The 22,762-nt window shown below is 46.8% G+C and overlaps 1 protein-coding gene across 3 annotated transcripts in view; it reads right to left on the bottom strand.

Moving 5' to 3' along the window:
- Positions 1-816: 816 nt before the first annotated feature.
- Positions 817-22,762, bottom strand: part of GARRE1 (granule associated Rac and RHOG effector 1) — an 81,169-nt gene continuing 59,223 nt past the window's right edge. For all 3 annotated transcript variants that reach the window (XM_045987019.1, XM_045987020.1, XM_045987017.1), the window contains exons 7-14: positions 21,715-21,873; positions 18,960-19,057; positions 13,123-13,248; positions 11,185-12,218; positions 6,605-6,770; positions 5,769-5,906; positions 3,942-4,020; positions 817-3,449 (exon numbers count right to left, since the gene is read on the bottom strand). In XM_045987019.1, coding sequence (XP_045842975.1) covers positions 3,141-3,449; positions 3,942-4,020; positions 5,769-5,906; positions 6,605-6,770; positions 11,185-12,218; positions 13,123-13,248; positions 18,960-19,057; positions 21,715-21,873 — 2,109 coding nt within the window. In that variant the 3' untranslated portion in view covers positions 817-3,140. The remainder of the gene's footprint in view (positions 3,450-3,941; positions 4,021-5,768; positions 5,907-6,604; positions 6,771-11,184; positions 12,219-13,122; positions 13,249-18,959; positions 19,058-21,714; positions 21,874-22,762) is intronic.

The following is a 22,762-nucleotide window of genomic DNA, read 5'->3' as shown; positions in this document are numbered from 1 at the left end:
AATAAAAGGCTAGCATTTTAATATGCACTTCTAGTGTATTTCCTAGCACACTCATGCAATGTAGCTGTTACTAAGCAGCCTTGTCCTGGGGTGCACTTAGAAGGCTCTGGGTCTTGGTTCCCATACCCAGCTTCTGGGCATTTCAGCAGAAAGAAGCCTGAGCGGTACTTACACTGGTAGGTTATAGATTAATGCTCATATCCATTTTCCTGAGTTCATGAAAAAAGTTTTGATCAAATAATGTCTTGCTCTAAGTGAAAAGAAGTTGAAATTCTCCTGTAACCCATCCTCCCTTTGTGGTTCTCACTGAACAAGCTTTCCTTGTGCTGAGCAGGATGATATCATCCAATGGGACTATCCTTGTCCCTGAAAGGTATGGTCTCTTTGCCAGATATGGGGTCCCTGGCAGAGCAGGGGGAGAGCTCATCCCTGGGTCCACTCCTTGGAAAGGCTGGCTAGGCGGTTCATAGTGCCCAGGGTTGGTGGAAGGTGGGTGTTGGCAGGCCACAACCCAAGGAGAGAACCTGCATCCTTCCAGGTGGTCTCCTTCACCATGACATTGGCTCTGTCCCTACAGAAGCCTCTTCCAGCAATTGGCCTTAGGGAAGCCGAATGGAGAGGTGTAGTAGGTCATCTGCTTCCTGCTCACCCACCCCAGCTCATCTTAATATTCCCGGTGGTCTTTCCTCTCGCGAGGTCTCAGAACCAGGGGCTGGGCTGACCTAAAAAGCAATGCTGGTGTCCCTTTTCAAAGTCATGAGCCAGGCAGGGCTTCTCATGTGTCTGCTGCAGTTCATTTCAAACAGAGATACAAAGTATTATTAAATGTATATTTTTAATAAAGCCAATAGTTATTTTACTTATAGGAGCTTTAAAAGTAAGATACAAAATGTAGAGTTCCAGTTTGGAAGCGTTGTAACTATTCACACGATGTCCTGCTGATGCCCGAGCAAGGCAGTCACGCCCGGCCACGCAAAGGACACACACACTCACACACGCACACACATGCGCTTTGGCAAGACCCCTCTGCCGAGCGCAGCACCTGGAATTACCAGTGTTCAGAGCAAGGCGGTGCCGAGAACACAGCACCTACAAGGAGACCACACAAACAGCTTCACACAGCCTCACAGCCCACGGAGATGCGATTACAAAACGTCCCACTTTATGGAGAAAAACAGACCAGAGAGTGACAATGTAGCAGTGTCAAGGTCACCTGCACTGGGGCGTCAAGGGCTGACCTCTGTCCAGGGTGAGGTCTTTGGGGAGGCACTATTAAAACAAGAGTACTTCAGTATAATCGAACTTGAAAATACAAGGTACTGTGACCACGTTACGGAAGGAAAACAGAAAACTACCTTACAAGGAAAACAGCCACGAACACGCTCAGACGGATACACACTGGGACAGCGAACAGAGACAAGAGCCACGCAGGGTTGGTGCAAAGCACGTGCCTGGAGAAGTCTATGTACAAAATAGTTCTCTGTAAACATGGTGAGGTGAATGTTTGGAAGCCACGGTGAAAGGATCAGAAGTACAGGCAGCAACGGCATCCCCACACAGCACAAAGACGACACCCGAGGCCTGCAAACAGCCTGGCAACACAGTACTAAAAATTCAGATGGCTGGGCTCAGACACCCCAGGGGGCCTCTATCATTAGTGTGTATACATACATATACATATATATTTTTTCTTTTTGGTATTTTTAAATATAAATTTACTTATATCCGTAGAAAAATGAGAACATAAATGTGTTATTACAATCTCTGCTGGAAAAGCTTATATGGAGTTAGAAAGAATAAACCATTTATTAGTAGTTAACATATATATTAAAATGGTTTAATGATTTAAGAAAATATAAAAAAAAATATTAATACTGTCCAACTTTCATACCAGAAAATATTATGAATTTTTCTCAATTAGACTTTTTCAAAGATGAAATATGAAAAATTTAAATAAGTTTTATATAAAGAACTTCTGTAACCTCAATTAATATACAGCGGGATATGTCTACTCTGTAGAGATATATGTATCATTATTTCTCAATTTAAGCACCATTCAATTCTTCTGGATCCATTCTGGCTGGAAAATATCCCTAAATCCACAGGATGTTACCTCTTTAATGGCACATGTCAACTGAAAATGAGGTGGTTTTTTGTTCTTGTTTTTTTTTTTTTTAAAGAAAAGACTTTAAATTAATTCCTATCTACATCTTAATTGGTTTGTCTTGAGCCAGCTCACAAATGTTACTGCAAGTTCAAGTGCAGGTGTCTCTGTGCAGCCTCTTGACCACAACCCCAAGTTTGGAGACTGTGTCAAAGCCTCTGGCCACGTGTGGATCTGAGGGCAGCAGGTGCAATGTTATCCCGCATACGGACAGCAACCAGCTGGCTCATCTCCATGCACCATCAGGAATATGTCTCTCAAACGATCCTGGTTTTGTAAATCCAGTCAGGACTGCACCCCTGGGGTGCTGCTTGGGGTGGCGAGGGGCTGGCTGCCCACCCACAGAAAAAACAGGTGATTGCTTCCAATCACAAGTATTCTATACTCTGCCCGTTTTGTGTAAGCTTAAATAAAGATAGTGTTGAACAAACATCCAGCCTCTATATTTGTTACCTTAAAATATTCAATGCGTTTTAGGCGGGAGATGTTTTAACTAAAAACCTATATGAAAAATAGCTATAAAATACAGTGATTGATGTGGTCATCACTCAACGTGTTAAGGAGGAGGAGGGGGAGGGTTTCAGAAGAATGGTCAGTTTTGCTCTCACCCTTCAGGCCTGAGGCCTTCCCAATACACACAGTGGGACTACAAACTTGAGAGCTGTGTTTCTCAAAGTGTGGCCTATGGCCCACCTGCATCAGAATTACTGGGGGAGCTTATAGCTCAAAGATCCCCCAGCATCTCCCTGAGGGTCAGAAAGCTGTTTCCAGCTGGCCCTCCAGGGCTCTGATGCCTCCAAAGTTTGAGAAGCCAGGCCTTAAAGGCTTGGAGCTGCCAACTACCCACATCCCCAGGGATCCCTGCCTGGGACAGGGGTGCACTGGTCCTCTGGGGGGGCTGGTGCCAGCTAGTCAGCCCTGCGGGGGGGACGCTGACCCCAACAGCTCTGGGCAAGGCAGGCAGGCTGGCCCTGGGTCAGTACTGGGGCAAGTAGGCCGGCCGGCGCTCAGCCTTCCCGGGGAAGGCCTTGAAGCCCTTGGGTGCTGCCTTGTGTGCTGGTGGGGGTGGGGGCTGCGGTGGGGTCTGCACATAGGTAAAGGAGGCGGCGCTGCAGTCGCTGGTCGCGGCCCACACTGGCGACTGCAGCATCTGCATCGTGTCGTTCCACTGGCTGCCGGGGCTGGCAACTGCGTAGAGTGGGGTGCTCGGGTTGGGCAGTGTGCTGGGCAGCGGGGCCGGGTGCTGCCAGGGCGCTTTGGGGGGCCACGTTTTGGTTTTGTTATCCTGAGAGACAGAAGAGGGTTCTTAGTGGCATTTCTGGCAATTCATCATCTTTTCCCACCTCCCCAGGTCTCTGGTCCTTATCCCCACCTGGGAGACAGGGGAGGAGCCCCTCACCCTCCCCACAGCCCTGGAGCAGCACCGTCCAGCTGAACTTGCAGTGATAGAAATGTTCTGTGTCTGTGTCGTTCGATGCAGTAGACACTCCCCGCATGTGGCCAGTGCTACTAAGGAACTCAATTTGTATTTATATCGGATCCATTCCAATTTAAATAGCCAAATGTAGCTACCGGCTATCACAGTGGACAGCACAACCCCAGGGGCTCCTCTACATCTGGCTCTGAGTCAGGTGAGATGGTTAATCATGGGCAAAAAAGTTGTTCACCACAAAGAACCCGTCTTTGAAGCCGTCTTGAAACTTAAGCTTTGGAACCTCGCTCATGGTCTATACCCCACACAGCTGGCCCTCCGTGGCCAGAGCAGGGCCCATGGTACCTGGTTCACGTCCTCCACTGTGGTAAGAAGAGGCGGTGAGGGGAGCGTGCTGGTCTCTTGCTCTCCACTGCTGTGTTTCCTGAAAGAACCAAGAGCTCAGTGCAGTGGGCGCCTGGCTTGCGGCCCTGCTGACCTTGACACGATGGCCACCTGGTTCTGGGTGCTGGTTCTAGGTGGGGAGACCCGGGGTCCACTGCTCGCAGGGGATTGGGTGGGTGGGCAGTGAATGGAGCACTCCCAGGAGGCCTCTGGGCTTGGGGTGGGGGGCTGCTCTTCCAGCAGTTTTGAGTCTGCTGGATCTGGCTTCTGTTAATGTAGTCAATGGATACTGTTTACCATGCCCTAGGGAAGTGGGACTTAAAAGACTGTCAGTTTTAACTACAAACGTGAAAAATTTCTGTTATAATGTTGAACAAAAAAGGGAGGATGGAGCAAGCTCAAAGCCAAGTAAATCAGTCTTCCGTGCTCCCACCTGCAGACAGCGGTCTCTACGGAGGTCATGCTCCTGGTGGCTTCCTTGACGTCTCATTGGCCTCTCAGAGTTCCCTTGTCTAATGCAGACATCTTAAATGCTAAATGCTTAAATGAGGGGCTCAATCCTGCTCCTCCGGTCTCAGCTCCTCGGCACCTCCTTTCAGACAGATGCTCCAGCCAACACCTCACATATCATCCCTGATTCTTCTCTCTCACACACACCCCAGTGCCAGTCTCTCACCAGCTGCTCCCTCATTGTGTTCGGCTGTCTGCTCATCAGAGGCCTCCCTGACTCCTATATATATCCTATATATATACATATGTGTGTGTGTGTGTGTGTCTGTGTGTATATTTTTTTCTTTTTTTAAGTAGGCTCCACGTCCAGTGTGGAGCCCAATGTAGAGCCTGAACTCAAGACTCTTGAGATTAAGAGCTGAGAGCAAGAGTCTGAGGCTTAACCGACTGAGCCACCCTGGCGCCCACCATATTTTTCATCATAGCAACTGACTGAACCTAACATGTTTGGTTTTTTCTTTCCTTTTTCCTTTTCCCTCCCCTCCCCTTTTAAGATTTTATTTATTTATTTGACAGAGAGAGATCACAAGTAGGCAGAGAGGCAGGTAGAGAGAGAGGGGGAAGCAGGCTCCCCGCCGAGCAGAGAGCCCGACATGGGGCTCGATCCCAGGACCCTGGGATCATGACCCGAGCTGAAAGCAGAGGCCTTAACCCACTGAGCCACCCAGGCACCCCATCCCTTCCCTTCTTATTTTTATTTTTTGACTAGTCACGATGCCCAACGAGGGGCTTGAACTCATGACCCTGACACCAGGAGTCTCATGCTCTACCAAATGAGCCAGTCAAGCACCCCTACTTTCAAAAACTTCTTAGACCTGAATATACTCTATTATGTTTTCTTTTCAACTTTGATGAAGAAACTAAGGAACAGAGAGGGCCAGGTCCTTGTTTGGAGTTGCAAAGCCTATTGGTGAGTCCTGATTAGAACCTGGTCATCCTGGTCCTGCCCCTCCCACAGAAAGGGCTGCCTCTTGTAAGGCTCAGACCAGTATCCAGACCCATCTCCAGGACCCTCCCTTGCCTCCTACTGGTATTTCTGGCTCCTACTTGCATGAAACTCTTCTGCCAGTGAAGCCTCAACCCAATGTTAGCTCACCTGGGCTACAAGCAAGCCCACAGGGAGCCTGGGCTACAGCGAGGCTGTGCTAACAGAGGCCCTCTGCCTCTCTCACACCAGGCTAACTGAGAGCCATGGCGTTCCTGAGCTTTCCAGAGGAATGAGCTGGGGAACATATTCATGTGCCCCTCTATCCTTTGCTTTTAAAGATCTCTTCATACCTTCTCTGTTTGACAGCAGCCACAAGGTCAGGCCCTGAAAACATGGAGAACAAACTGTCCCCGTTGGCGGAGGATGTCTCATCACTTGAGCTGGCGGAGTCCCCCTGAGCACCAGACCAGCCGCTGTGCAGGCCATCCCTGAAAGCCAGAGAGAGAAGCTGGTCCCGGGCCTCCTTAGCCAGCCTGGACACCAGCCGGATATGCCCGAGGCTTTCCCCACTACCCCGCACTCATCTAACAACCAGATCGAGGTCTCTTGTCTCCCCTTCTAAAAACCCGAGCTTTCCTTCCTGTCCCTTATTTCAAAAGTAACATGTACTCTTCGCTGCCCTGTATTCTTCTTGGAAGCCTTTGGTTTGCATGTGAAATTCATGTTAGAGCAAAAAGCTGAAATGGTCTTTAGCTGTCCAGATTTATTAACTGCGTGGCAGTAAGAGACATGCAAATCCACAGTTCTCTGGATACACTGGTATCTGAACCATACACATTTGCTTTTTGGAGTTTACAAGATTTGCATTCCATGAATGGCCTGGGGTTCACAACCATGCCCATTTCAGCACAGAGACTGTGTGAAACATTCAGTGACCTCACAAACACCATCAGGTAAGGTCCTGGTTCCGGGCAGTAGAGTACGTGCTGAAAACCACCAATTTCTACCAATTGTGTGTTCACAGGGTCATATCATGGCACTCGGCATCTTTGGGTCTGTCACAAAACTCGGACCACCTGAAGATCTGACCAGATGGGCTTGGAGTTGAGTTGTCTGATAAGAGTGCAGAGGGCCCCTGGGGATCCCCAGGCCCCAAACTCAGCTTCCCTCCACCCCCAGCACTCACCCTTCTGTGAAGAACTCTGGGAAAGGCCAGGTCCGATGGGCATCATCCATGGGGGGCCAGTGGCCCCGGGGGTGGCCTGGGCGGCGGCCATGTTGCACTTGCCGCTTCTGCTGCATTGCCTGGCTCACTCCTGCCACGTAGCGAGCAAATTCGGGGTCCGAACCCACTGTGTTAAGACAAAGGGGAAGAGAAGGGTTAGGGACACACTGGCCTCTTGTTTCCTTCCCTGCTGCCCCCCACACACAGTGAAACGTGGGGAAGTGCTGCCAGGCTGGTGGCCCCAAGAGCTGCAGGACTGGGGCTTTCAGCCGGACATCTGACCTGGGGGACAGGGTGTGCATAGGGACTGTCAAGAAGGGTTAGGCCTAGGGCAGAGGCGGGCTGAGTGGGACCAAAAGACAGAACAAAAAAGGATCCATGGTTAAAGTTTAAAGATAAATACCTGATACTTAACAACGTTCCCATGTCTGGTGCTACCTACATGACAACTTAGAAAATCACAGGATTGAAGTCTTTAGCAAACTAGTAACCTTAAAGCTGTCAAAGCATCAGTGTCATTGCCACTTGGCCCAATCTGAATCCAGGATTTCCCAGATATTGGATGGCAGACCTACTCACTCTGTGTGACGACAGTGAGTAATGAATGAGATGCAAGTTCAGAATTTTAGAGGCATTAAGAGGTGACTAGAGGGGCGCCTGGGTGACTCAGTCAGTTAAGCGTTTGCCTTTGGCTCAAAGGGTCCTGGGATTGAGCCCCCCATCGGGCTCCCTGCTTAGTGGGGAATCGCCTTCTCGCTCTCCCACTCACCCTGCCTGTGTTCCCTCTCTCTTTCTCTCTGTGTCAAATAAATAAATAAAATCTTTAAAAAAAAAAAAAAAAAAAAGGTGACTCGAAACATACTGGCCAGAGCTGAGTAAGGATGGGAGGAAAAAACAGCATAGAGGACACTGAGAGAAAAAGCCAAACAAGAAGATACGGCGGGGGGTGGGGGTGCTCGTGAGGGGGCGCCTGGGTGGCTCAGTTGGTTAAGCGTCTGCCTTCAGTTCAGGTCATGATCCTGGGGTCCTGGGATCCAGCCCTGTGTCAGGCTCCCTGCTCAGCAGGAGGCCTGCTTCTCCCTCTCCTCCCCGCTCATGCTCTCTCTGGCTATCTCTCTCTCTCTCTCCCAAATAAATAAATCTTAATAAAAAAAAAAAAAAGATATGGCAGGAAGGTATCTATGGTTCACAAGCTGAATATGACTCAGCAGTGTATACTTAAAGCTTCAAGCTGGGAAAGATACTAGGGCAAAATCTCATTCTTAGCTCATCCTCAGGGCACTGCCATAGGACTGCTGGTCAGAATGCGCACTGCACAAAGATGCCCACAACAAGGGAGGGGAGGGGCTGGGCTGAAATGAAAGCCCCCTTCACAGTGAGTCAAGCTATGCCTCCAGGGGCTAAGTGTGCCCTGTCTGGAAGAGGCACTCTGTGAGAGAACTGGCCTTGCCCAAGATGGGGCCTTCTGTGATTTCATCTATCCAGAGGAGTGCCCTTCCTTCATTTGGGGAAAGGGCAGTGCAGATCTTATACCCTCAGGGCGGGGTCTGCAGGAAGGTCCATTAAGGACCTGCAGATCAGAAAGGACAGGCAGAAGATGAAGCTAATAGTATTTGTAGCTTAAAGACATAGAGGCCATCCAGGACTCAACAAAGGTCAAAAACGGTAAAATTCTGCCAAATAGTGTTTATACTCTGGACTTAATTTACATGACTATTAAAAGACGTACAGACTGTCTAAGAGCAGTTGAAAAAAATGCCCCGTGCAGCACTGCGCCCACCCGTCAATGGCAGCCAGGTGGGGCCTGCTTTTCCGGAGCGGGGTGGAACCATGGGCCCCCTATGCCCCGGGGTCCAAGGTTGCCCACATCTACCAGAGAATAAGAAAGCGTGAGCAGCAGTATGAAGGATTTTTAGATGACCTAAGGAAACATTTCTTTCCATTAGTAGCTAATGCTGGGCTGTTTGAGCAGGGAATTCCTCTTCTGCTGGTTATTTATATAAATATTTGCTATAGTTATTCATATATTTTACAATATTCTTTTTTTTTAAATTTTATTTATTTGACAGACAGAGATCACAAGCAGGCAGAGAAGCAGGCAGAGAGAGAGGAGGAAGCAGGCTCCCTGCGGAGCTGGGAGCCCAATGTGGGGCTCGATGCCAGGACCCTGGGATCATGACCTAAGCTGAAGGCAGAGGCTTTAACCCACTGAGCCACCCAGGCTCCTTACAGTATTCACCTTAAATGGAATATATTTTCCACCTGTATACCTTCTGCTACATTACAGAGTAATGCATTTCTATGTATTTATCTTGTAACCACCCACCTTAACAGATTCGCTAATTCATTTTTTTAAAATTAAGGAGTCTTGTTGGGTTTTTTCCCCCCTCCAATTCTATTGCCAACAAAGAGATGTGCTTTTCAGTGTATCTTTTTTTCTAAAGCTTATTACACATGTCTGGCTGTATTTGCTAGAAAGTCCAAGACAAAGCTACACGCTATTGGCAGTAACAGTTGCTACTCTGTCTGGGTCTTGATTTAAACTGGAATGATTCTGTTTCACTATACAGAGGAATTCTTGTTCCTGGCTTTTGGTAGACAGTCTTTTTAATATTCAAGAAATTTCTTTCTTTCTTTCTTTCTTTTTTAAAGGAATTTCCTTCTATTCCGGTCTTACTTGGAGGTTTTTCTTTCTTCTTTGTTTTTTCTTTTTTTTAATCACTGGTGGCTTTTATCAAATGTCTTTATAACTTCTATTGTTGTGTGACCTCTCATGCAGTGGGGTGACACCATGGGTTACTGAGCAGCAGCAGAGTCCTTCCACTGTCCCACCTGCCTACAGCGGTGGTAGTAACAGAGAACTGCCTTCCCATCATGGCTCCGTCATCCTGCCTCTATCCACACTCATAAAGAGAGGACTACGGTTTGCTTTCTAAATTACCCTTATGAAGTTTTTATGGGAAAATCATGTTGGCTTCATAATTACTGTCCTAATTTCTTCCACTGAAACAGATCTAGGCAGGTTTTCCACTTCTTGGCACAATTTTGGTGATGTGTATTTTATTAGGAAAGAAGTCATTTTTCCATTCAGTTTTCAAATATGTTGTCATTGAGTCGTACGTAGTAACGTCTTAAACTTCTTTCAATCTCTCCTATTTCTGAAATGACATCTTCTTTCTCTTTCTTTTTTTAAGATTTTATTTATTTTTAAAATGTATTTATTTGTCAGAGAGAGAGAGAGGGAGAGAGAGGGCAAAAGCAGGGGGAGCAGCAGGCAGAGGCAGAGGGAAAATCGGACTCCCTGATGAGCAAGGAGCTCAATGCAGGACTTGATCTAGGACGCCAGGATTATGACCAGAGCCGAAAGCAGACGCTTAACCAACTGAGCCATCCAGGCACCCCTCCTTTCTCTTTCCTAATCTTGTTTCTCTTTGCTCTTATCTTACTGAGACTTACAATAAATTGGCTTATCTATTCTGCTGGCCTTCAAGAGACCTTTTTAGATTTTATTTATAATTTCCACGATATTTTTCTTCTAAATTCAATTAATCTTGGCTTTTCTCCTTAATGACTTCTTCCTCTTAGTTTATTTTTGTCTATTTCTAAGTTCTTGTTCTAAATTTTGTGAGATAACTCTGGTGGTATTTTCACACTGTTGAGGCCAGGAGAAGCCATATTCTCTGAAGGCAGGAGGATGCTCTACCACCTTTCATAGGTCCTAGCGTTTAAGCAAAGAAGAATCATAGACCAGGTTATGTAATCAGGAAAAGAGCAGCTCACAAAGGGCCTGATGCTTTGGCTCCCACGAATAGGAGGGCCCAGACAGAAGGCCACTTCAACTTTGGGACGTGGAGCCATTCGAGGAACTTCTCTTGGCCTTGATCCCAGTCTCTGCACAGAGAGAAAACTAGTGGTCCTTACCTTCCTAGTCTCATTCTCACCAAGGCTGCCGACCTTTGCTGGATGTGTCCCATACTTGCCATCCAACAGTGAGAAAAGGTCTTTAAAGGAAAATTAGCAGTTCACTTGCCCCTACAAGTAAGGCTGTACTAGATGGGCCCTATGAAGTTCCAGTGATCACATTTCTGTGAAAACCCCAAGGTCAGGGGCGCCTGGGTGGCTCAGTGGGTTAAAGCCTCTGCTTTCGGCTCAGGTCATGATCCCAGGGTCCTGGGATCCAGCCCCACATCAGGTTCTCTGCTCAGCAGGGAGCCTGCTTCCTCCCCTCTCTCTCTGCCTGCCTCTCTGCCTACTTGATAAATAAATTTAAAAAAAATCTTTTTTTTTTTTTTAAAGATTTTATTCGTCTATTTGACAGAGAGAGAGAGATCACAAGTAGGCAGAGAGGCAGGCAGAGAGAGAGGAGGAAGCAGGCTCCCGGCGGAGCAGAGAGCCCGATGCGGGGCTCGATCCCAGGACCCTGAGATCATGACCTGAGCCGAAGGCAGCGGCTTAATCCACTGAGCCACCCAGGCGAAAAAAAATCTTAAAAAAACAAAACAAAACCCAAGGTCGGCACAGGGCGGGGGTAGTCCACATACCTGCAGGATCAAAGGGCAGAATCTCTCCCAACATCCCAAAGACGCCATCACTTTGGTCACGGTTTGGCCAGGTGTTATTTCTAGGTCCCTGCGGCTTCTGCCCCAAAACCTCCGACATCACATTATCCATATAGCTGCTCACCAGACCCAAGCTGTACAAGTCAGAACTGAGATCAGATATGCCAGGCCACTGGCCAAGAGGAGACAGACCTGCTCCGACTGGCTGGGCGGGCTGCTGGGCTGAGCCAGGCACCCATTTCCCAGGGGCCCGAGGCTGGGGAGGGGGCTGCTGAGGTCCAATGGGCTGGAGCAGGTGTTGGTAGTACTGGACCTGGGGTTGTTGCTGCTTTGGGGATGGCTGCTGAGGTGCCAGGCCGGGCTGAGGGGTCAGAGGGGCGTGGGCTCCAGCCTGGGGTGGCCGCGGTGGAGGGGGCACTGGCAGTGGTGGCTGCTGCGGTGGCATGGCTCCTGCCTTCTGTTCAGTCACCATGGCTGTGGCAGCAGAATTACGCCTTGTCACCAATGGGGAGCCCTGATGTGACTGGCCCATGTTAAAGCCCGAGAGAAAATCGATCACCTCCTGCATTTCCTGATCGGTTGGTAAGTTCATGCCCTTCTCGTCCTTGCCATCATCCCCTGGCAAGAAGTTGTCACGTCTCTCCAGGAGAAAACCATTGGCCATCTGATTACTGGAATTCTGCGCTGACTGTGAAGGGTCTGTAGTCCTAGGGAAATTGCCAATGTTCAAAATGCTTTGTAACCTTGAATCAATATTGCTGGGCATTTTGGCCTTCTCTTCCGAACACCCAGCTATGAAGAGGTTTTTGGAAGGGGTATTTGGGATGGAATAATTTGTGCTGCTGCTGGAGCTGGTGCATGAAGCTTTCTTGGTGAACCGGGATGTCAGCTTGGAGAACGTCTTCTGCAGGCCGCCTGAGGATTTGTTCCCGTTCCCAGAAGGCAGGTCAGCCTGATTCCCAAAATCGCAGATCTCCCTTTGAAGCTGGATCTGTATGCAGGGTAAAGCTTGTTCCCTATTTCAACAGAAACATATTAAAAATTTAAAAAAGACAAAATACAAAATGGATCTCTTTGCATTTAAAAAAGACTTTAAGGACAAAAACAGTCTCTCTAGTTGCCTGGTGTCATGTTCACCTGTTTTATAGAGAAATAAAATGAACACGCCAGACTTTTAAGTGTACATAAGACTGATCCAGCAGAGGGACGTGGGTAGGGGTAGGGCAGTGGGCAGAACTCAGTGACACCATGCAGCACTGCTGTCCTTGGAAGGAACTTACAGACAGTGCCAAGAACAGACGCCTGTTACTTCCAGGGTTTCCCGAGAACTTTCCTAGTACCGTAAGAGAGCCCCAGAGATGGAAAGGGTGTGGGGCTGAAGCAGGCGACGGCTGCTGTGACCTGGGACAAGCCACCGCAGTGTTCCGGGCCTTGGCACTTGTGAGTTCAGAAAGGGGTCCCACGGCTGGATGTTCAAGGTCCCTACCATTCTGAAGTTCATAATTCCCAGAGATGGTCTTGTGACTGTCAGCTGCTTTCAGATAAGAAATAAATTTCATGTAGCATATTAAGTAAATTTTCTACACATTTCTCTGGTCTTCGTTCATGAGGAGAATATGAGTTGGGCTAAAATCCTTTTGATGGACTTACTCTCAAATGGTAAAACCAATGAAGGCAAACATGTTAAGTAACCGAGGAATCTTGATAAAAGGCAGAGAACAATGCTTGGTACGAATGCAACTTACCAGTAAGTTCGAAATGATTCCAAATTTAAGTGAACAAAAAGTTCTCTTTCTTGCCTTACTTCCTCACAAAGGATCAGTTAGTTATGTGACCGTGCGGGAGACTGTACGCGGGCACACTGTCCCTCACTATGGGCCCGAATGTGAGCTACTTCAGGTGATCAGCAGGGACACCCACCTCCCTGCCCTCCAGCGGCTGAGGTCCAGCACGGCCGTGTAGAGCACGTCCACCAGCCCCAGGGTCTTCTCAGGATCGAGGCTTCTCTGCAGCAGGGACATGGTAGCGGGGTCTTCCTTCAGGCACCTAGGCAGGAGGCAGGCCGCGTCAGTCTGGGCAGCACTGCTCTAAAAAAGGGTCCCAAGTGGGCTTCGTACAAAAGGCTACAATGTTTACATGCTTTTAGCACCAAATGAAAATTCAGTAATTAAAGACCAGTTAGAGAATGACAAGGTTAACACTGGAACTTTCTGCTGTGCAACGGGAGGAGAAAACCACATGGGCTGCGACACCCTAGATTTCTAATTCTCTCGAGTCTGCTTGGTAGAAGAGAAGGGTTCAGTGGAGGGGCTACATTCTGGGGGCCCTGATGCCCTCTTACTGTCCACACTGGCTCTGCCCTTGACTTTTTGTCATACTGTGTTCAGATTCTGGGATCTGACACCCTTTCCAAAACACCCCTGTCCCCAAGAAACTAAAGGTCAAAGGAGGGACAAACCTGGACTCACTGCAAACTTCAGGTAAGCAGCAAACATGGCCTTCCCACATGAGTGAATGTTTTCCCTTTCCAAGCTGACCGCTTCAGCCTGCATCCCCTCTCCTCCGAGATCGGCCATCCCTGCCGCTTCTCCCCTTTGTCCCCATCACAACCCTCATGTCACCAAGAGGAGATCTGGTCCCTCTCCTTACCACTAATCCATCCCCTCGAGTGCCTGTGCCCCTCCAGTCATGGTCAAGGTGGAAGACAAGGCCTGCTCTGCCACTGGCTGACTCTCCAGTCGAGCACTGAATGCTCTGTACCCTCCTGCTTTCCTGAGGACCCCGGCTCACCTAATCCCCCGGCCCCATGACATTCACCTGGGCCAACAAACTGGCCTCACAGACCAGCTTCTTTCTCTCAGCCCCACATTCCCCTCCAGATACTGCCAAGTTCCCTACTCCCCCTTTTAGCAAAACACTTTGTCTCCTCCTCTTCCTGACCTCCTAGTCTCCCCTCACCCCACTCCTGCTGGGCTTTGGTCCCCATAACTCCACTAGAATAGCTTTTATCAAACACCTTTGATCTCGCCAGTGTCAGAAGTCAATTACCGGTCTCTATCTTACTCATCTCTCAGCAACTTGTGCAATGCTTCTTTCCTCCCGGAGCACTATCATCGGTAGCTCAGTGACCCCAGACTTGCTCAGCTTTCCTCCCACCTGGCTGGCAAGCTCCTTCCTGGTCTCCTCTGCTGACTCCTCCTGCTCTGCTTCCCCAACCTCGGTACGGTGGCGTGTCCTAGGCTTTGTTCTTTCTCCCCACAACGCTGCATCTCATCCTGCAGCTGTACAGACCATCTTCCACAAAAGACTCAAATTTCCTTCACCAGCCGGCCCCCTCCTTCCGAACCCCACTCTCCTGAATTTAACTGCACACTTGACATCTCTTGGGTACATCTAACAGGCAGCTTGGTCAGCACAAGTGCTTCCTCTCCTCTCCATCAAAAACTACTCTGAAACCTATACACTTCCTCTGTAGTACACAACACAGCCATCTCCCCCAAACCTACACATCATCTCTGGCTACCTGCAACCCATGCCAGTCCACCAGCAAACCAAGCACTTCTCGCCACCTCTTTTATTATAGCTCTACTCCAAGAAACCACCAGCATCTGTGTCTCAGGACCAACCTCCCAGCTGGTCTCCTCTCCCCTACTGCTGTCCCTCCCAGCCCACCCTCCACACAGAGCCAGAGTGAACCAGTCGCGCCAATCAGAACACATCACTTCCCTGTTTAAAACCCTCCAGCAGCATCCCGCCAGGACTGAAATAAAATCTAAACAACCCTTGGGGGTTTCTGTGACCTTATCCTTCCTGTCTCTCTGACCACACCTCTCTCCACTGTCACCTCCATGATCCTTGTCCCAGTCACAGGCCTTGGCTTGCTCCCTGAATATGATGGATTTGCCCACATCTCAGGACCTTTGCTTTTGCTGCTTCTGCCCAGCCTTCTCTCCTGAGAGCTGCTTCCCACCATTCAGGTCCACAGTGCCCATTCAGGGTACCTCCACCAAGAGGCCTCTTCTGAGAGGCAGAACCAGGAAGATGTTGTCTGTCTGCTGCTAGGCACTCTGGCAGATAAGTGGTAAAGTCGACAACTTACAAAGCCATCTAAGAAGGCAGCAGCACTCCCCAGCATGACTGAGGCTTGCGAAGAAATAGGTCTCTGAGGATATGAGCCAGCCAGCCTCAGCAACACTGCGAAAGGCAAGCTCTGCCAGTGCCCAACCAGACCCTGGACTCCTGGGAGAGAATCTTGGCCGGTGGACCTGGCCAGGGTTCATGTACCCGAGTCTCTCAGCCTGGAATTCCTGATTATTAGGACATCTTTGCTCTGTGCTCCCAAGCCACTCCTGGCTGTGATTTGGCTGGTCACATATGTTTGCCCACTAGGAGAGCATTTGCTGGTCATGCGGAAAGAAGTACTATACTTGCTGGGGAGAATAATTTTTCTTTCTGAAAATCAACAAATCGGCACTTTTATTAATTCATCAGTCCTGAGAGTTGATGGATAGAATCCCCTTAAGAGACTAAACCCATTCTTTTGGCAAATCACTACACTTGCTTAAAACCCTCTACCTGGGGGTGCCTGGGTGGCTCAGTGGGTTAAAGCCTCTGCCTTCAGCTCAGGTCATGGTCCCAGGGTCCTGGGATCGAGCCCTGCATTTGGGCTGTCTGCTCAGCAGGGAGCCTGCTTCCTCCTCTCTCTGCTTGCCTCTCTGACTACTTGTGATCTCTGTCTAATAAATAAATAAATCTTAAAAAAAAAAACAAAAAAACCAAAAAACCCTCTACCTGTTCTTAGAAAATCCAAGTCCCTTGGGGACCCTGCAAGTCCTGGCTTCTGTGAGTCTCTCTCTTCACGACCACCCACCACACCTCCAACCATGCCAGTTCACTCCTCAGAAATCCTTTCCCCATCTGCTCTCTGCATGGCCAGCTCCTTTCCAATGTCTTATCTTCAAGAAAGGACCCTTCATGACTGACCTCATCCCAAACAGCCTCCCCTCCCCAGTACCACCCCTGTTATTCTCTATCATATGACATTATTCTGCTCCTAGCCCCTCAAACATGTGCCAGGGTTTGAACTGAAGTCTTATGCTTGCTAGCTGTCCCCTTACCGTCCCTCCCATTACAAAGTCGACTCTACTAGGGACAGAGAGCCCATTTGTCTTGCTCATACTTAAATTCCCAGAGCCCAGGCAGTGTCTGCCACATAGAAGGTATTTAGTAAGTATTTGTTGAAAGAAAGAATGGATGGACTAAAATAAGACAGTTAAAAAATCTAAATAAGGTATTACTTAATTTGGAAAAAAAACATCTGGCAATGGGACACTCCATTTTATTAAACGCAAAGCATATAATAAATTCTTGACTGCCTTTGCTAACTATTTCATTTTTCCGAAGGTGGAGTAAAGCAATCACTTCTTTTGGCATTCTTCTCAACAAGCACATAGTTTATACTTAGAAAGAAACAAAAATACGTATTTTGAAAGCTTTGTACTTTTACCAAAAGCAACCACCAGAGGGAGCCTCTCCAAGAAATTATAGTCTATAAGGTCTTTCGTGGGGGTTCAATGAATTACAAAGAATGAATTACTCTCAATGAATTACTCATGATACATGGAGAGTTCTGGAAGTAAATTACAGTGTTCACCATTTTAGTACTAGTCATTTATATTCACTCAATTATTCAAAAGTTCAAACTATTTTCTCTAAAATGAGAATCCTGGTTAAGTTTAATATTTTTCAGTAAGAACCTGAGTTGGAAAACAAATTAAGAATTCAGGGACACTTGGGGCACCTGGGTGGCTCAGGGTTAAGCCTCTGCCTTCAGCTCAGGTCATCTCAGGATCGCAGGCTCCATGTTGGACACTCTGCTCAGCAGGGAGCCTGCTTCCCCCCTCTCTCTGCCTGCCTCTCTGCCTACTTGTGATCTCTGTCAAATAAATAAAATAAAATCTTAAAAGAAAAAAAAAGAATTCAGGGACACAAAAATCTTACAGAAAAGTGAGCTTTTGGTTTGTTTTTTGATTGGAATGAAGAAATGTATATAAATTAACAATATGTCATCTCAATAATCAAATAAAAAACTTAGTGGGGGAGGAAACTGAAAGAAGGGAGGTTTGGGGACATGATGTAAACTTCTCACCCTCACCTCATATATCAACAAGTCCTAAGACTTTGGCAGAGTCTATCACTGGACCCTCACATTTCAAGGAGAAATGGTTTAAATAAAACTCGAATGTATGACCCAGCTACCATCCTGGTCCGTACAGGCACCAAGCGTGCCATCACGCCTTACTCCCTCTCTCTTTCTTCCTACCAGAATGTTTCAAAATTTTTCTATATGGTTAAATACTCATTCATATCATAATCTTTTTTTTTTTAAAGATTTTATTTATTTATTTGACACAGAGAGATCACAAGTAGGCAGAGAGACAGGCAGAGAAGGGGGAGGGAAGCAGGCTCCCCGCTGAGCAGAGAGCCCGATGTGGGGCTCGGTCCCAGGACCCTGAGACCATGACCTGAGCCGAAGGCAGAGGCTTAACCCTCTGAGACACCCAGGCGCCCCTCATATCATAATCTTATTAACAGAAGTCTTCCAACACTTTCAACAGCTCAGTTTTTGCTATTTATTAATAAAGTTATGATGCTGCTCTGTTAGTTGGATCTATGCACATCACAAGCATAAATCCCCAGAGGCAGAACTGTAGAACTCCTGAGGTCAGATTTCTTATTTTAGGTTTCTGATACACTGAACTGCCCTCCAGAAAAGCTGTGTGATTTACCCACCTCCTGTGCCTGTTTTTGCACAGTCTGGCCAAAACCTTTATATTTTTATTTTTTAAAAAAATTATTTATTATTCTAAAACAATTTAATAACATCTGGGCAAAATGACATCATATTGTTTCTTTACTCACCTAATCAGGTGAGGTTACACATTTTCTTCATCTATTTGTTGATAGCTGTGTTGTTTACATTATTTTTTGGCTACCTATTCATGCACCTTGCCCATTTTCTTACTCCTTTGTAGGAACTTCTGTTTTAATAAACTAAGAAGTGGGGCGCCTGGGTGGCTCAGGGGGTTAAAGCCTCTGCTTTCAGCTCAGGTCATGATCCCAGGGTCCTGGGATCGAGCGCTGCATCGGGCTCTCTGCTCGGCGGGGAGCCTGCTTCCTCCTCTCTCTCTCTCTGCCTGCCTCTCTGACCACTTGTCATCTCTGTCTGTCAAATAAATAAATAAAATCTTTAAAAAATGAATAAATAAAATAAACTAAGAAGAATACTTTATCTATTGTAAATTTATACATGTAATTAAATGATAAAAAATAAAAATGGCTCAGTCTGTCCCCACACTTCTAATGGCACGAGCTCAAGATCATTAGGGTTGTTACTGGAACAAAGGAGGAGAAGGGATTCTATGTTCCATGCTCAGCTTTAGAGAAATACTGGTGACTCAGGGAGAATGAGGTACTCTGTTCAAAAGCTGTGGACCCGGTAATAAAGAGAAGATAATATTGGTCATTATGATCAATGAGTACATAACATTTTACTTATATTATTGGTCAAAAAGACTATTTTTCAGACATCTTGGCTTTCTTCTCATGGACTGATAACCACTGCCCGTGTACCCGCCCAAGCAGCAAGACCTGACATGCCGCCTAACATGGGGTTTGTCCAAAACAAAGCGATCTTTTCAAAGATGTGTACACTTCAATCAGAGCCTAGGCTTGTGTTAATAGAAGAGTCACGTTACCATGTGGACGGGACTTGAACCACAATTCTGGAGCCCTCTAAACTGATCTGGGGGGCATATGCTTCTTTATTTTCAATCTGTGCTGTGTCAACTACCACCTAAGAGAGAGAAAGAAAAAACAACAATCAGCTTTCCGAGAGGCAAACAGATCACAAACAAATCTAATACATGAGCCTACTGATGTGAGTGACTCTGGCAAGGCGGTCATGCAGAGGCCACTCCAGAGCCCCAGGAAGACAAGCACAAGTAATAAAGATGACTGAAGACAGTTATACGTCAATGAGCAGAAACCAAATTCTGGGTGTAGGATATACTGGACTTTGTAAGGACTTTCAGTACTTTTTCCAAACCATAAATATGTTAATTAGGGATTATTCTGTTTCCTTTATTTTAGTATTGTTTTTTTTTTTACTTTATGCACTTGAAAGAAGTAAAACCATCATTAAAAATCTAACCACAGCTTCAGAAAAGTCCATTTATAGTGACTGAATACAAGCTAGAAGTGGATGAAGTTTTTTTTAATGGATCATTTTATCCTCAGTCATCAATAAAAACAGAGTTAGTTCAGAAAGGTAAAGATGATTCTCTCACTGATTTCTTCTTTTCTTGCCTTTTTTTTTTTTTTTTTAAAGAGAGAGAGAGAAAGAGAATGCATGAGCAGGGGGTAGGTAATAAGGGGCAGAGGGAGAGAGAGAAGCCCAAACAGGCTCCATACCCAGCATGGAGCCTTACATGGGGCTGGATCTCACAACCTTGAGATCATGACTTGAGGCAAAATCAAGAGTCAGAGGCTCAACTGACCGAGCCAATCAGATGCCCCAGTGATTTTTTTCTTATTTGGAATAGAGTCTTTAACATTACACATTACACAGATGATGTAGTAGCCTAGGTAGAGATTTCGACAAATGATGAATATATTTTCAAATAACTAAAAGAATTTAAGAAAATAAGCATAAAGCACTTTAAAAATAAATCTGTTATGGGGCACCTGGCTGGCTTAGTCGGTGGAGCATCCGACTCTTGATCTCAGGGTCATGAGTTCAAGCCCCACATTGAGTATAGAGATTACTTAAAAATAAATAAATAAATCTGTTATATTGCCAAAGTCATGCAAAGCTGCTTATTTTGATTCCAAATTCAGCCTCTAATGGAGCTGATTTCCACTGCTGCAAACAGAATTCCCAGAGCTGGTCTGCAATGTCCTTTGGAAAAGACTTCCTGTCCAAGTAATAGCCATTGTTAGACCAGGCAGGTGTTTCCTCTCTCCACCCATCTCCAGAGTCATAATCTAAAGGTTCTTTGTCAATCGCACACAAAGGTGCCCTGGGAGCAAGGAGTAAGGAACTGGAAGAAGTTTCTGCTCTCTCAATAACATGGAACTGGTTTTTTTTGTTGTTGTTGTTGTTGTTTTTTTAACCTACAGTGTTTTCCCAGAACAGTCTGTGTCCTTCTGCATTACTTTACTCACTCCTTTTTGAAGAACTTATGCCATGGTTCTCCTAGTTTCAGCTAAAATGACCTCTGGGAATATGGATCAATTTCCTAGAGGCAGTAGGCTCTCACATATTTCAGCAGGGGGATCTCCAGCTTACTCCTTACTCCTTCTCTTAGGGGTTCCTGTAGTAAGAACTAGAACCTAAAGGAAGCATAAGTCACCTCGCCCTATCCAAGGCAGCGCCCCTCTGAGCTAGGACACCTGAGCCCTCACCCACGTGAAACAAGAGGACAGCATCCTCCCCACGGCTCCATTCAAGAATGAAGTAGGAATTAAAGTAAGTAACAGTTCTTTAAACTTTCTTAATCTCGAATTAGTCTGCTTTAACCTCTGACTAAAATGCTGTATCTTGGGGCGCCGGGATGGCTCAGTGGGTTAAGCCTCTGCCTTTGGCTCAGGTCATGATCTCAGGGTCCCGGGATCAAGTCCTGCATCGGGCTCTCTGCTCAGCGGGGAGCCTGCTCCCCCCACTCTCTCCACCTACTTGAGATCTCTGTCCATCAAATAAATAAATACAATCTTTAAAAAAAATAATAAAATGCTGTATCTTTTCAAAAAGTAGCCATTTAATTCTAGAAAGTAGAATCAAGTATGTAAGATTATATGGGTCTCAGATGTCAAACAAAAAGCTAAATGGTGATTTCAGATGCTGATTTCCTGATCCCGCCCAACTCTGGCAAAAGCTACTCTTCTCTCCAAAGGTGAAAGGACTAAACTTACTTCATGGCCAAGAAGGAGAGAAACAGAGCTGGGATACAAAGTGACTGGTTGGGGGACAACTCACACCATGGCGGTTTCTCAGAGGAGGTGGTATTTGAGCTGACATCAGGAAGCTAAGGAGTAAGTCACATAAAGACTAGAGAGGAGGAGTCTCGGGTAAAAGGAGCAGCCAAGTGCGAATGCCTGAGACAGGAAGAACCTGGCACATTTGAGACATCCACTGTCACTCCAGGGTAGGCGAGCCAGGTAAAGAGGCCCTCCCTGTCAAATCATTACGGATGCTGTTTTCTTTAAAATGAGGAAAACCTGCAACATCATTTTGGAGCTAGGATCCTGGCAAATACATACCATCAATCTATAAAGGGAAACAAAAGGGCTTTTTAATGCTGCTGTTCCTTTACCTTCTCCACATGGTCTGCACCCCGCAGGATGAACTTTCAAAATGATTCAGTATTTACACACCTGTGCCCACACCACGTGCCCCATGCTGGACACACGGCTCCCGGCTCTCTCTTCCCTGCATCCCACACGACCACTCACCAGTCCAGCCTGGCCAAAGAGCAGCTGCACGGCAGTCTTGCAGGCGCCCCGCCACGTGGACGGGCACACCTGGTTCAGTACTTCGGTCACAGGAAGCTCATCCCTGGGTGTGATTCCATTGTAGCAGCCCGCCTCCTTGATCAGCTGTAACATCGTATGCTACGGATTGAGAAGATGAGAGCTCACCGACCAAGATAAAGCTGTGCAAGATTTTCAAATGTGTCGAAATGAATTGACAGGTACACAGCAGTCCTCCAGAAAAATGACACGTCATTTTCGTGTCTCAAGCAATTGTCATCAGATACCCTCAGAGAATACGGATACACGTGCATTAATATGTACATGTGATTTCTATACTAACACAAAATACAGCATCATATAGCCATTTGCTGATGCAAATTGGTGAGGAATTTGGAAATTCTGAATCCCTCTAAATAAGGAGACAAAATCATCTGGTAAAAACAAATACCAATGAAAACCTCAACTTTATTTTGTATGACCAAGTGGTCAGGTATGCAGGCTCTGGAAACAGACTGCATAACCTCAAATTCCAGTCTCCTCCTTTCTGGCTGTGTGAGCTCATGCCTTAGTTCCTCTAGCCGTCAAACAGAACAGAGCAGCACCCACCTCAGGGAACTTTAAACGAGACCGTGCACGTGAACCCTTGGTGCCATGCCTGGCACACAGGACGGCCCACGAACAGTCATAGTCACTACAGTAGTAAGACAAGACTTCTTATTTAATTCGCAGAAGTCCACTAAAACATTAAGCATAAACAGTATTGTATAATGTACTTTCAAAACATTTCATGTTAAACATTTAACCTAACTATGAATAAAACCTGGCAAATGTCTCATTAAGGTAAGTCACCACAGTCTGCTTTTAGACACCAATTTACTAATACCTCCTGCCTTGACTTCAGTTTTGTTTTTTAATATCTATTTTTTAAATAGATAAAAGGTGTCCCGGGGCACCTGGGTGGCTCAGTGGGTTGAGCCGCTGCCTTCGGCTCAGGTCATGATCTCAGGGTCCTGGGATCGAGCCCCGC

Source organism: Meles meles, chromosome 19 (assembly GCF_922984935.1).
Source record: "Meles meles chromosome 19, mMelMel3.1 paternal haplotype, whole genome shotgun sequence".
Taxonomy (NCBI): Eukaryota; Metazoa; Chordata; class Mammalia; order Carnivora; family Mustelidae; genus Meles; species Meles meles.
Note: the sequence above shows the minus strand (reverse complement) of the source record. Positions and strands in the feature narration are given on the sequence as shown.